A 15,874-nucleotide genomic window follows, 5' to 3' on the forward strand; every position below is an offset into this window, starting at 1 on the left:
TCACCTAATATAGATTAAGCAACAAAAAAAAAAAAGACTGTTAGATGTGATCAAGCGTATATCTAATTAGTTTGAAAGATAAAATGAGGTCACGACAGAGATTTAAAGAATTTAAAAGGTGTCATTGGTAATTAGATTAGGTGATTAGGTTGCGAGAAAATCGGAGCGCAGATTCATGAAAAGAACAGGCCAAATAGAAAATACTGAGGAAGATTACAACAAATGGCCAACAAATGAGGAAAACGCAATTGATGAATAAAGATAAATGACGAGGACGAGGACGGCTGAGCCAGAGAAACTACTTTTCCTCTTTCCTCGCAGCCATTACTGGCAAATGCACAGCTGGGAGGAGGCGCTTCATTTCCAGATCCTTTAAATAAGTGTTGTAATTATCTTCTGGTGTGTGTGCGGTTCGCAGAGGGCAACACGTCTGCCACAGAGGCCCATGAAAGATTAATGCTGAGTAGCCACTGGAACACTGCCGCAGCCGATGCGAGCATTTGTTATTCCTAGAAAAAGGTGAAGAAGGAAACGTCCGTCCACCTCGGGTACACTTTGTTATTGCACAGGAGAAAGCTCTCATTAAACTCTAATGCTTTTTTTTTTTTTGTATGTAGAATTGGAGATCACAATTAATCTTTAAAAAGAAAATCAAGTCTCAGCTACTGGAAACCAGATTCAGAACTAATGCAACACTAACAAGAGCAAGTTGATATTGAATGTTTCTGTGAAGACTACAGACTTTACATGACATGATTTGTTGAACTTGGGCATGCCATAATGCACCATGTTACTCTACACTGAGTTGTAGGGAGCAACAGCTCGATATCTCGAGTTTCTTCTGTGTACAAAGCCTACAGGAAGTGAATAAATAAAGCAAAGCACAAATAGAGCCATATTGTTCCAGTAGCATTTATGTGCAGGGGAATGAGAATGTGGTACATGGAGTTCTTCTCTACAGTGTTTTTTTCTTTAAATGATTAACAGCCCCCGGGGCACTTTACAATGTTAGTCACATTCACCCGTTCACACACGCTAATGCAGGCAGCTTCCATCCAGAAGGCAGTTTGGAGTTCAGTGTCTCGCTTAAGAACACGTCGACATACAGATAGATGAGGAATCAAACCTGTAACCTTTGACCGTGTTGAAAAATGACCTCAGGCTGTCTGCAAATGTTGTCACCGTTTGACAGAGACGGTTTCCAACAACATGCAAGCTGCACACAGAGGGGCCAGGCTGGTGTTTGAACCCATGACTTTCTTGGTGTGAGGCAAGGTCACTAACCACTGCTCCACTATGTGGGCTCCACCCACAAACCATTTTATTTATCTTGCAAAAACTCTTAATTGTTAACTGTAATTCACGACAAAGTTTTGGCAACACGCACATCACTGATTTTAATTCCTTTCCTCAATCCGTTCACAAAGTGCTTATCTTTATTTTTCCCTCTTTGTTTGCATCACAGACCGACTCAGAGCCATCAGCTCAACCCGGTAACTCATGAATCTTTCAAGAACACACACATCAGAAATGAAACAACAACAGGGTGTTTCCCCCCTTTCCCACAGCCCACTGTACAGTTTCCGCTGCACGAGGCAAAAAGAAACGTGTCGCCCTGATCTGAAATGGCACATTTATTCCTCTATGCTCATGTACAAGGTTACTTCAGAGACTGCTTCCAAAAATTTCCCCCTCACCCTTCAGGGGTTGGCGCAGGGGGGGCCTTGTTCCCTGCACATGCTAACGATTGCATAACAGGATGTTAAGGCTCCGCACTGCCTCTCCCAGGAACCCCGGGGGCAACGAGCCCCAAAAACATGCCTCCCTCCTCTATTTCTGCCTCCATCATCTTTTCCCTCTTCCCTTGCTGTGGCGCTCACATTAGCACAGAACAATGGCACAGCAGTTAGTTTGAGGTGAGAAGGAAAGGAGATAAAATTCCTCCTGCTCTTCTTTGTCCTCTGTCTCTTCTCATCTCAGAGGGATTTTCTCAAACGTTTCCCTTTTGCCCCAAACCCCCCCCCCCCCCCCCCCCCCCCCATCTTTTTCCCTGTGGTTATTTCCATGAGTGAAAAATGGGTCACCTTTCTTTTGTCAGGAGAATGCCTGGGTAAGTGTAACCTCGGTGTTTGCAAGGTTTTTACTGTCTATGGGGGGTTCCAAGCCCTGAAAAAGTCATGCAAGGACCATTTTTCTGGGTCTCATTAGGGATAAAGTATAGTTTTTTGGAGGTTTGGGGATACAGCATTGTGAGATTTAGACTAAAATATGGATTGAGGCAGTGTTGTACCAGCAGGTAAAACTATACTTTGACATGCTCGCTGACAGACTTTCACAAACTCCAGAGTGCCATGGCCTACAAATCATATCATCTTCTGGGGCCCAGCCAACAGTAATATCAACTATCCGATCAAAATCTTAGACTAAGATAAATTCCACTGAAGCGTTTGCTCCAGACAGAATAATTCAATATGGAGATGAGCTCATGGCAAGATAGTGCAAATTAATAGATGCACAAAAGATGCTCTTACTCATTTTTCAATAAAATCATTATTCCGTTATTACAGTTGATTACAGCTGCGATGCTCTTTTGAGTCTAAAGTTGATATAAGCTATAAACATAGATTATATTTGCCAGTGTTTCTATGTTTGTGTGCACGTACGGTGCTATATACAAAAAGTACTACATAAATAAAGTTTAATTGCCTAATTGATTGCTCGATTACTCCCACAAGACATTTCCCAAAGTTTTTGGGTTTACAGTTTCCTCAGCTTTGATGTCCCAGCACTGTCGGCTATGTTTCTTTCTCCTCATTATGCACCACACGATCCACCACACTCTCTTCGGTTCATCTCCTGTATTTGCTGAATTGTCCGCAGGTATTTCAACACTGTAAACGAACTGCACAAGAGTTCACCTGCAAGTGAATCGAGACCCACCTTTTCAAACAGTCCAGACTTCCTCTGTTTGGTCCGTACCATGAGTGTGGATGAGCTTTTAGAAATGAAGCAAGAGCAAGTGGACTTGTTTGAAATGGACCAAACCGCGTCCACAGCGTGAGCCCGGCGCCACTGGGGACAAATTACCGTTACTGTATGTGTCTGATCGTGTCGCAGCTGACAACCATCTGCACCTCTGCACCTCGTCTCTGGCAGTGTGCACATCGGCACCGTTGGATAAACTTTGAAATGAACACAGAAATGCGCTTCAAACAAGATCTCTCACACTTTGCATGTGTGCCAAGAGGGGGGGGGGGGGGGGGGGGGGGGTGTTGGAGGGGGAGGGAAGAAGGTAGAAAAGAAGCGTTTCCTCTCTGTCCTGAAAGAGGTGCACTCTGATCATCTTCCATCTACCTCTCAAATCTGCGGCTCGGCTCGGCTGCCTGCTCCTCTCAGTACATCAATGACAAACAACTCTCCGGTAGCGGTGCGCGAGCTGGTTCACAAGACGTGGCGTGCGAGTGCCGCCGCGGCCTCCGGCGAGGGAAACCGTCTGATGCTCAGATGTATACAAACTTTCAGATGTCACCACCTCAGCTTGTCTCTGAGCGACGACAAGGGAACAAGGTTAGAGCGGAAAGACTGTGTCACGAGTCTCAGATGACGGACGTGACTGGTGTGATGCACGACGACTCACAGGACACTTAAGAGTGCATAACTGGAGCTGATATGATAGCCACAGGAATTATCTATCAAAAGATATATGCGTATATGGTAAGAGAGCAATCTTCAAAGTAATAACTTGAAGAGGACAATATACAGTATATATGAAGCTTCTTCAGATTTGTTTTGGAGATTAAAGATGGCAGCATTTCTGCAACACAAAAATAACTAGGTCACACCAGGTCAGCACTTTTCTCTTTGTATTTGATGTGAATTACTCTGATAATTTTCTCCATAAAACCTATAGTAACATACAGAGATGCACCATTTGTGTGATGCAATCTTTATCATTCTGATCTGCAGTTACATGCTACTCTACATAATTCACATGTTAGTTTTTTTGTTAGTTTTTTAAATATAGGTTTCATAGTTTCTATTAAAAACAAAAGATGAATAATGATGATTGATATGCTGTCTCTCCCTGTCCAGCTCACTGAGGCCACCTTTAGCATTCGTATTCCAGCAAAAATATTGTTGCTATTTCACTAAACTCCTGTTTGAAGTTCATTCAAACAAATGAGTGCTTGGCTGCTGTTTCAGCATTTGACTGGATATTAGAGCAAAAAAGGTTGCGTCTTATATGTTTCTACTCTGGAGTCAAATTGTATGTAAGTAATGTCTGAATACCTGCTGCTGTGAAGCAGCCAATTGAAATCTGATCTATCTGATCTTATATGGTACAGTGTTGTTTTGTTTATTTGTAGGAATTGTATATTTATGCAAATATGCATATAATGCTTTCCTTCTGCATATATGTCAATGTGATTGTTTTTTTAAAAGAGACATAAAAAACAGTTAACTCCTACTGCAATGTGCATATTTTTCATGAAAGCATTATTTACATCAATTGCTGGTAGTTGGTACTTTCAGTGTAACTCCATTACTTCTTAAATAAGTAGTAACCAGTAACTGTAATTTGTTGCTAAATTCAGGTATTTGAATATTTTTTTAAATTGCTGCTTTGTTATTGTGCATAAAGACTCTGTGGAGAATTTTATTAGCAAATTGATTTCGATTTTTTCTGGGAGGATTTCTTTCTGCCCCCGACAATGTGTGGTCTGTTACAGTTCAGATTTCAGCTCTAATAGAAGAATGAATAATAAATGAAGAAGCCCATTTTGTTCTCTTTAACTTTTAAAGGCAACATAAAGTCGTCTGAGAGAGAACGCAGCAGGTCAGCCTAAAGTTGTCCACAATGACATGATAGTAATGCTCACAGAAACACACAGTGGTTAAAACAGGGAGTCCGATCCGTCTGGAGAAACAGAAGGACTCAGATCACACGGGTCGCCTTTCGCACATTAACGACAATTTGTTTCATCCACCCACGAGGAACACGGTCAGCAGTGGGGTGGCAGCGCTTCCAGAAGCGTCGCTGAAAAGTGTGTTTGTGACCGTACCGAAGTGTAGAGGTAGCCCTCGCTGTTCATGGCAACGTAGAGCCCCGTCTTGGTGCTCTGGATGGCCACTATCCTGAGCCCCACAGGAATCAAGTTGAACTGCACTGCAAAAACACAGAGGAGGGGGGTTGGGGTGGGGGACGACATGTTAGAGCAATCATTCTCTCTCCTAAACAGCATTTCCTCACAGCATAAAAAGACAATCGCTTTTCAGCTGTCTCTTATTTCATCCCCCCTGTTGTACGGTTTATCTGCCAATAGGAAAGTGCGTGAAAAACAGAATTGAGTGAAGGATTAGAGGGGAGAGATTTAGGGGGAATAAAGTCTGGTTGCTGGTGCAGCAGAGGTCAAACAAAACTGAGAGTGACAGGATGGAGGAAACCCTGCTGGAGGAAGAAAAATGGTGAGAGAGAAAGACTCGCTGAGCGGGGATCCTCAAGAAAATACAGTACATTAGAGGGTGACATCTTCTGAGCCCGCTTTGAATTAATTCTCTCTGTCCCGACACAGTAAACAACACTTTGTAATGTAGGTTGGCTGAACCCCCTCCAGTGGCTCCCTGGATTTCTTATGTGCATAGCTCTCCATACAAACTAACTTCAACTTGGCCAGTGGAGCAGGACTCAGAGTATACCGCATCTCAGGGACAGACTGAATTGAATGCTCACGCAAATAAATTGCATTTTCCGTTCAAGTAAGAGTAATTCCATGAGTGACATCACGCGTATGTGTTAATGCTTGTGTTTTCTATGGAGTGATTAAATGGAGCCCAAAGAAGCACAAAATGTCACTCCATGGAGTTGGATACATTGGTAGAGGAAGTTATTAAACATGTGGTAGCATCACTGCAAACGAAAGAAAAACACTTGCATGGGAGAAGGATGTCAAAGATGCAGGATAAATATGAGATTCAGAAAACATTGCATGACATAAGAATTAGTACAATACAAAAAAAATATGATGAATCCTGCAAGTAAGAGTCATGGGGAAACAGATGAAATAATGCATACACTGCTTCCAGCATTTTCTGGAACAAAAACTTATTTTGTGAATTTATCAGATTTCTGCTGCCACGATATTTGTTTACAGGCTTGAGTTTAAGATATTATTTATGGGGTACCTCAAATTTTGATTGTACGAAAGATTTTTTTTTCCACAAACACAACACATCCAGCCCCACATTGAATTTATCCACAGTAAAAGCAAGCAAATGAATTTAGAAGCAATACCATTCCCAACAAATGTGAAACGCGTCTAAATCAAACCAAACCCTTATTTGGAAACTGATATTTGCATGTGATGTCACTCATAGTGTTTTTCTTTATAATTCACCCACAGGAATGAACCCAAACTGAGTATCAGTTTCAGTATGCTTTACACAAGAGCTGAGTAAATCAGGCCCTATGAGTAGAAGCACAAATAAATGTTGCACATGCATTAGTTGACCCAATCTGAATCTCTGTACACTTACAGGTCCACAATCTGTAATCACTTTGCCGGTGCACCTTATTCAAAGAGACACGTGTAAAGCGGTTTGCACTGTTTGTGTGACTGACACTGCACATCTGAATCTTTGTGGTCACCTGAGATATGTACTGGCCTCAGAGCCACTTTATGATCCAGTACTTGTCAGACCTATAATTTCCGTACAAAGCATGCCCACGCTTGACTGTGTGGACTTTTTTTTTGTTTTGTTTTCTTCTCAGATATCATGACACTATTCTGTTGATGTGACATGGCAAGTTGAATAATCCTGACATAAACAGCCTCTGGCTGCCAGCTGCTCTGCTGTCATGACCAAACGCGACTCGGATGATGAACATCCCAGAAGCAGTCGAACAGGATCAGATGGAACGGCAACCAAAACAGAATAGGTTGAGAACACAAAACACTCTCAGACTATAAAATATTGATGGTCTGTTGGTGTATTGCTGCATTAACCAACAGAGTCACAGCTGGCAGTGTTTGTTTAGACCTGTAGAATATATGTAGACTTGTGTACACTGCTTGATGAAAGATGTGATAGAAAATTATATATTGGGTGTAATAAACAATGGCTTGTAGACTCTCCTGAGATAACACATTCCAGTAGGTTATTGTCAGAAGCAAAATCTCATTCTGGAGTCAATTTAATTAAAATATGTTTGTGATGCCCTTCTTTCTCCAAGTTCATTTCCAAGTGACAATGAATATGTGAGTCATACTTATAGGTTTTTAGACATCAGTGGGTTCAGATGATATTACACTGAGATTAAAGTGAGCACCAAGAATGCAACGCATGCATGCACACAGAGAGAGAGAGAGAGAGAGAGAGAGAGAGAGAGAGAGAGAGAGAGAGAGAGAGAGAGAGATTTGTATCATGCTTCTTCTTTTTTCTTTTGATTTTGAAATTATGGATTCAACCCGAGTGCATTTTTTTTTTTTAGGTGCAGACTTGTTTGCATTGGCTTGTGCAAATGTCACTACTGTGTCTTCCACGGCTCCAGACCTTTAAACGTTACACTCCTGTGAACCTCATGATCTCCAGGCACTTGATCTCAAATAGGTTTCATTCCACTTTAATGCTGAAAAGCTCTACGCACCAGAGAAAGTAAAGGCAGGGACAGTAAAGACAGGATGCGGTGCTTGTATAGATTCACTGGAATGAAGCGCATTGGTACTCGGTCAAGCTTCCCAAATAGAACATGAAGGCTGACTCTCTGACTAGCTGGTCCTATTACTTGCAGGTGCACCAATACTGGAGGAGGCCTGGCTCGATTTCCATCTCTCTGATTGAGAAATTACAACTTTGCCATCCAGCAGATGCAGCTCTAAACCAGGTGTTTCCTATTTTATTAAGTTGGCTGTTTCATTTGCTTGAATCACTAAAAACACACATGTTGGATGAGTGACCAAAATATTTGAACAAAGAGTCATGACTGTGTGACTATAGGCAGAGGCAGGGTACACCCTGGATGAGCCACCGGTCAGCTCGTCACTCATGAGATTCACGCCAATGTTTAACATGGAATCAGCAGTTCAACTAATGCATACGTCTTCGAACTGTGGCAGGAAACCTTAACACCTAAAAAGCACCCAACACAATTACAGTCCATTTGCCATGCAACATGTAACTAAGTTAAACCTGGAAATGGGCTGAAAAGTTTACGTGTAAGAAAACGAAAGCACAAAAAGTGGGCCTCAATTACATTATGAGGCGGCGTCAGAAAGTCAATGTCAGCAATGATTTACAAGAAAACGAAGGCACAAAACACCTTGTCAGCGCTGTTTTTGATGAATGATTTTCAAGATGCACAGAATTATTGAAGTTTCATTACTGTTATGCAGCATTGAGTTTTTTGGGGGTTTAAACCAACAAACCTCAGCTCTAATGAGCACATGTCAACAGTGACTGGGCAGAAAGCTGCACATTTCACTTTTTTTACCACTATTTCAAGATAAAGTTATATATATAAATGAATATATATATATATTTCCCACCCTCTGCCACCCCCCTCCTGTCCTCTCCCCTCTCACTCCCCCTTTCCTTTCTTAAGGGCCTTGCTTCTATTTGCTCGATCGATCGCTGCATCTCAAACAGTCGGTTTCGCAAATGAACACGGTGTCACCGTAGAGCGCGGTAGGGATGACAAATAGAGCACGTCACGCACACACTCAAACACACACAGACAACCACACTGGCTCCCAGCATGTTGTCGAGGTTTCGCCTCACAGAGCCGCCAAGGAAAATACCAACACTAAATATAAAGTGTAGTGACAACTAATAGCCGTATGCTTAAACTAACCATTGTCGTTGGTTTGTGACAGTATAACATCTGATATGATAAACTAGGGAGGTACTGTGGCAGGATGCATGTCAACTTCTGACAGTGCCGGAAAAAAAAAGGTTAAAACTGCAGCACAATCATGCATGTAGCTATATTTATAGCATATGGGTGTTTTCTTTTTTTTTTTAGAAAAGGCGTGCATGTACGGAAGCTTATGTACTAATGGGACAGACTTGGGATAATATATGAAAGACAGAAGCACAAAATAACACAAACATTTGTTGTGTCTACCAGAAGTTCTATCGGTTTACGTCAACAGATTAATGTACATGTACAATGTGATTTATTATGTGTAAAATTGTTTTTGTTGTTATTGTGGTAAGAGGCTTTTCCTCAGCTGGCTCTCCACAACTTTTATAACAAATTATCTACGTTGTCGGCTTTTTTAGGCCCTGATATTGTTTCTGAATCTCTTCGGGTTGTGGTTTTTCCCTCAGCTTTTACTTATCTTTTTCAGATATGTCTGATATCGTCCCCCATCAAGACGTCCAGCTCCATAGTATGACAATAATCTCATGCCTCTGCGTTCTCACCTTTACATCCAATCGCTCAATCTCAAACGCAACACAGAAATGATACGATTCACAGCAAAATCCTCCTGTTTGCACTTGATTTGCCCTCATTGTGTGATTCTCTGTGTTGAATACCCACGAAACACGTGCAAACTGAAAGCCTGAATGTGCAATTTGGAGCACTTTAAGTTTAAATAAGTAACTACTCATTTTTTCAGCAGTACTATCAGGCTTTTTGTTCCACTTATGATATTCTTCATGTTTGGCCATACCTCATCCTAAAAAGCGTATACCTCTCAACTCTAAAAAAACTAAGAAATTCTCACTTACATCCTGCTTCTCCTGTGTTAACAGCACCATGTTTTCCCCTCGCTCTCTTTCTGCAATTTGTTCCCAGCCCTCTTACTTTCTCAGTCTCCATCAAAAGCAACTCAACAAGGATCACATAACTGTCTGCATGGGTAATGGAGGCACCCCCCCCCCCTCCCTCCTTCCCTCCCTCCCTCTCTTTCTTGCCATCCTTGCATTCGAATCCTTTTTCCCCCAGCAGCGTCTGGGAGACTGTTAGATTAATCAAAAGTCTTTGGAGGGAGGGGAGGAGGAGAGGCGGGGGAGGGAAATGAAGGGGAGGGTGTTGCCAGATCAATCCCACAAGTCAATTTTTAGGCTTGCAATCATCTACACAATAAATAAACAAGGAGAGAGAGGAGACGGGGCGAGAGGTGGCCGTGCACAGGGAAGTGGCGGCAGGACGCAGAGTTAAGCTGTGCAGAGGGCATCTGCAGGCATGCACGCTGCGCGCCTGCTCTGCAGTGTTGTTTTGTGCTGCACAGTTGGTCCCCGCTGGAATGAGAAGGGGATTATAGTCATCTGCGAGAAGTCACACAGAGTTTAACTTCAGGACTGACACTGGCAGTTCTTTGCCGTCTTCCCTCTGTGAGAATATTGGCTAACAGTATTGTGATGTCAGAGATGAAAAAGCATCTGAAAGCGACTCATTCGAGTCATTTCTAATATTGTATTAGTGAGATCAGAAGGAGATCCTTTAACCTGTTTTGCATTTTATCCTCACATCCCTAAAACATAAATTGACTCAATAAATATATCTGGTCTTAGCAAAGCAAACGGGATTAAATATCAACAAAACATGGACGATTTCTATTGTTGTATTTGACAGACTTTTTCAAAAGATACAATACAGGAAGTGATCTGACATTTAAAACTTTTACTTCTCTCATGCAACCAAGAATTTCAATTAAAATTTGCAATTGCATTAAAACTGTAAAAGTCAAATGTGCTGGACATACAGAAAGGCTTCAAAGTGCAAGCGCTGCATGTTAGCTACTTGAGAAAGTAAACTTTGCCTTTCTTTAAATTTAGTGTATGTACGTTTTCTACCACTAATGTTAATGCTACTGATAATAATAATGACGCTTTCTTGATGCAGCAAACAGGACTTTGGCAAAATAGTAACTATGAGTGACAAACTGTGTTTCTTATTTTATAAAAACTAACTAGTTACTAACATTTTACTGCTGCAAGTAGTAGTGATCCAGGAGTGGTGATGTTATATTCACAACAATATAGATATGACTGACTTGACTCAATTTGAATGTGACGGAGTTGCCAGACACAGATATTAAGTTTCCAAAGGAGAGTCCCAGCGGAAGGATCATTAAAATGATGCCTGAACTAATGAAGATGCATAAAAGGAGTCGAATTGCATCAGCAACACGTGAAACGGCCCCTGTCCTCTCACACATCATCATTTGTGTTTTGAAGAAATGAGCTTTAAAGGCTCAATAGTAGATTAAATGACTTGGAGCCGAGCATTACGGCTGATTTCCCTGGTGGTCGATGGCTCTGATGACAAGACAACTACCTTCACTCTCCTGTTATTTAACTTCTCCCCCCTCCCCCAGGCTTTCCTCTTCATCGCCGTGTCCCCTGCCCCTTTATCGGTCTCTCTTTCACTTCAATCTCTCTCTCTTTCTTCTCCTCTCCTCTCGTTCTCCGCTCTCTGTCTTTTCACCCCTTCTTGTTGTGAATTAATATCCTCCTCCTTATCACAGTTCCTTTCTCCACGTCTCTCCATTCCTCTTTCTTATTTGTTCCCCTCTCAGCTCCCCTGTTGCTGGCTGTCATTCTCCCCGTCCTGTGAAACCAATACTTTTCCACCCGTGTCCATTCATCTTTGTCCCATTTTGCCCCGCAGCCGCCGCTGTTTGCGTCTTCATCACTCTCTCCTCGCCCCTGCCTTTGTATCCTCACTTCCCCTCGTTCGGCATGCTCCGTGCTCTCTCCCGTTGTCGCTCTGCTACCCTCTCACCTTTCTCGTCATCTGGCAAACAGAGCCCCTGCTTTCAACGTTCACATTTTCCCCTCCTTGAATGCTCAGCTCGCACACAGAGCTGACTTTTCTCGTGTCTGCCTTTCAAGTCAGAGTTTTTTTCTTTTCCTTTCCCTGCCATCTGCGAGGGAGCATTATCAGAGCACTGGGTGAAAGTTAGACAGAGAAAAAGACTTGTTCCAGAGCATGGAGAAAGATAAGTAAAATTTACTTCCAACAGTGGGAGATGGTAATTACAGTGGAGAAAATTCAGGGAATCAAGTTCCTCTTTATGGCTTTTCGATGTACACGCTGGCAGTCAATATAGCTTTCATCTACTGGACTTCTCTTTTTCTCCTTTTCCTCCCTTCCCTTTCTCGCTGTCCATGAAACTCTATTTCTGTCTCATTCCGGGATTTTCTTTTTTCACCCTTTCTTCCTAAACAGAAAGGATCCAAATCCATCAGCAGCTCCATCCCTTCTCATCACTCACTCTCCTTCATTTTGCCATAAAGAAAGAATATGCTTTCTCATTCAAATGCTGCTCCTATTATGAGCCGGATCGACTAAAGGTTCATGCATATAGAAAATATTACAGCACATAAAGGTCGTGCTCATGTGCGGACACACACGTCTGGAAGTTGATGTACTAACGGGACACATTCAGGTTATTGATTAACTGTCAATAGAGACAGTTTCCTGATTGTGCAAAATACTGGAAAGAGTTTATCCTAATAGATTAATGTACAACACCAATGTGATTCACAGCATCTTATCCTTCAGCAGAAATGCTGCTATTATTGTGGTGAGAGGCTTTTTTTTCTTTCCTCAGCTGGCTCACCACAACATTTATTTGTCTACTTTATGATAAATTATTTTCTGTGTTGTACTCCCTCTTGGGCATTTCTGAAACTGTTCTGTTGCTATTATTTTTCCCAGCGCTTTGACCTTGTGATATTTTATGCCTGTGGGTGCAAACCCCTTACTGGAATATTTCTGTCCGTTACGTCTTACTTCAGACTAAAAGCACAACTATTTGTTTGAGCATGCAATTTACCATGCTTGATATAAGATGTTAGTAAAGCCTATGACATGGTGACCCGGCTTTACGTTAGTTCGATGTTCGAATTTCTTTGTTTTTGCTGTCGGGAGGACTCAGGCAGATCAGGAATAATGGGATTCCTCCTTCAGTGAGCAGGAGTTTAGTGATATAGTAACTGTGGGAATTAATGGATATGACAAAAGTTAAGATAATATACCAACATGCATGCAATTATGAAAAGCTAATGTAGCTAAAGTTAATAGTTGGATATTTTTCAGTTAGTTTAGGACTGAATCAACCTTTATTGAGTAAGGAGGGGAAATGCACTGCTCCAGAATAATGCTAATGCTAGTTTCAGAGTAGTAATGAGTAATAATGAGTTACTTCTTCTGGAAAGTATTGGCCTGACAGTCAGTCATCTAAAAGAGATTTTATGATCAGCTGTGAAAACCTTTTCATCTTCTGTCAACTGCAGAGTTCACTTCAGGTTCCACTGACCATTACTCCATTATTATTGCTGTATTATTACATTATCATTCTATTTAAAGTGGCATTCGATCATACAAACTTACAAAACAATATCGAGATGAATACGAAAATGATGGAAGTTTGGAAATGGTCTTTTGCCTCAAACTTTACAAAGTACTGAGAGAAATGGTCGGCTCACATTAAGTGACTTGTAATAAACTGGCTCAGATGTGCAAAAACACCAGGATAGACCTTTAACAGCACTTCTCCTCCGGAAAATAGATAATAAATCTCTGCTCACTTGCCGTCCTCCTCTTTCCTCCCTTCATCCCTCTTCCAGCTTCATTACATAACAGCAGGCAGGAGCCAAGAACAGCGAAGGAGAAGAGAATGAGCAGGGTGGGAGAAGAGGGTGGTAGCTCCTCTGACCTCCCACCAGAGGGGGGAGACACAGTGATTGAGGAGCCATCAGCTGCACGCCAGCTGCTGCTCCGGCTCACCGTGGCTTCCTCCTCTCGCGCTCTCTGTCCTCCTCTTGTTCTCCCCCCTCCTCCAGCTCTCTTCCTCTGCCAGCCAGGCTTGTCTGTTTGGCTCACTTTACCCTGGCATGTCCTCCCTCTCCTCCTCCTCTCTGATCCTTTACTTCACTTTTCTCTTAATTCTTTTGCTTCAACATGCAGTCACTTCTGGCCTTGTGAAAACTCCGTCTGTCACATAGTTATGGAGGCTTTTGGGGGAACCTAAAATAGTGATATAAAAGTATTCCAAGGCCGTGCCAAAGCTACTCTTGTCACTTTTTGTTCCTTTACATCCCCTCAGGGCTTCTGTACCTCCTTCCAACTCCTTTTATTCCCCTCCACCTGGCTTCCTCTTCAATGTCCTGCCTTCTGACATATTCTGGTCAGGGACAACTACTGAGGTTAAGGGAGTTGCTGTAAAGCCCAGCATCCCCGGCAGAGAGCGGATGAGATGGAGCCAGGACACCTGTTGGGTCGCGCTTGATCCATTTACTTAGAGGTCATTGGTCCATCTATCCAACAGCAACAGGTGGCCCTGTGTGTCATTCAGAAACAGTGATCATCTGACCATTTTCTGTAGGTTGTGATGCAGTAGTTTTAATAAACCATATTAAACTGTAACTATTTTAACTGAAACGATAAAGAAACAAACAAAACTTCCATGGTTCCACCCCAAAGTCTTTTAAAAAGGAAACTTTCTATCCACCAGGCTAAGTGAATGATGATGATCATACGCGACAGAAAGGAGCTTTCTCAGGAGCACTGAGAAACATTCTATCTTGTTGAGCAAAAATAAGGCACACTCAAAAGCACACAAGGTGTTTTCTTGTAATCAGTTGATCAAAAATAACCCATTAACACATTCCTGCCCCAAATAGAAATGATTTTTATAAGTAAATTTATACTTGAGTTCTCCAAGTTTAAAGTGTACATGAAGATTGGCCCCAGATGTACGTTTTCATGATATTTAGTATTTCTCAAAGGCCAGAATACATGAATAAAACCAACACAGGCACAGAAAGAACATGCAAACTCCATACCGAAGGCAACAAGGTTATATTCATGCACGTGATGCAGACAAGGAGATATCTTTGAACTGAGTGAGCCAATCTGTATTCAGGCCATTCTTCAGTCCAAGTGAAAATTGGAGGAATTAAACCTTTTGTCATAGTGACCAAAATACCCAAATCAGTTCATCCCCGAGTCCTAAGTCAAGAAATGCAGCAGATTTGTGAGCCGTTCTCTACACACAACCTGAATTATGATGTGAGAAAGGGAAAACGTGGACATCGTGGAGCTTGAATTTTGACCACCACAATCTGAAAAGTTAAATCAGAGATTTTTGTGAGATTTGAAGAAATAACCTTGGGGTCCATTGACTCTGAATCAAAACGCACACGGATTCGGATTTAATCAGGGGGAAATTTACAAAATACTTCCTCTGTACCTTCATCCCAAATTGCTTACTAAATATTTGTTAATGAAATGGGTGCAAAACAAGGCACCTATTATGTTGTTACAGAAACCCCAGGGGCCAAATAAAAACCCAGTTTCATTGTACTAAATTCATTTATAGTCATTTATTTTGGGAACCTCATAAAAGCACTGCTTAATAATTTCATTACCTGACACAGGGGCCCGTACTAATCACATATTTTCAATCCCTTTGTCTTGTTTTATGACCTTGATTCTGGCTAATATTTTTGCTTACAAGGTGCTTATACCTAAAATGAATTAATTTAATTAGCTGTCACCAAGGGAGCCACGAATAATAGATGGATTGAACAGGGCATGTGGGACCAGGTGGGTTAATCATGGTCCAGGTTCCCAAAGGCGAAAGTGAAGAAGTCGAACCAGATGTTATATTGAAAGCATAGCAGTGGCAAAGTGGCACAGAGTCAAATGAGAATGTACTTAAACGGATCTGTCACAAAGACAATTGGTTGTTTTTCTACTGTGTACTGTCAAAGTTTTTACTTTTGCTTCAAACCATAATTAAAGGAAAGAATGAGCACTGAACATTCATTTGTGATTGAAATGGAGAAAGCTATCAGGAAGCATTCCAGTTTATGTTCGACAGTAAAGGAGTCTATACACACACGCTCTTATGCAAAC

The 15,874-nt window shown here is 41.8% G+C and overlaps 1 protein-coding gene across 1 annotated transcript in view; it reads right to left on the minus strand.

Annotated features, from left to right (window-relative positions):
* The window catches only part of fgf11a (fibroblast growth factor 11a), a 94,043-nt gene that overhangs the window by 24,688 nt on the left and 53,481 nt on the right, over positions 1-15,874 (minus strand). The window contains exon 3 of the mRNA XM_080486206.1: positions 5,064-5,167. Within this exon, the coding sequence (XP_080342332.1) occupies positions 5,064-5,167 (104 nt within the window). The remainder of the gene's footprint in view (positions 1-5,063; positions 5,168-15,874) is intronic.

The sequence above is a fragment of the Lipophrys pholis genome, assembly GCF_963383615.2.
Source record: "Lipophrys pholis genome assembly, chromosome: 18".
Lineage (NCBI taxonomy): Eukaryota > Metazoa > Chordata > Actinopteri > Blenniiformes > Blenniidae > Lipophrys > Lipophrys pholis.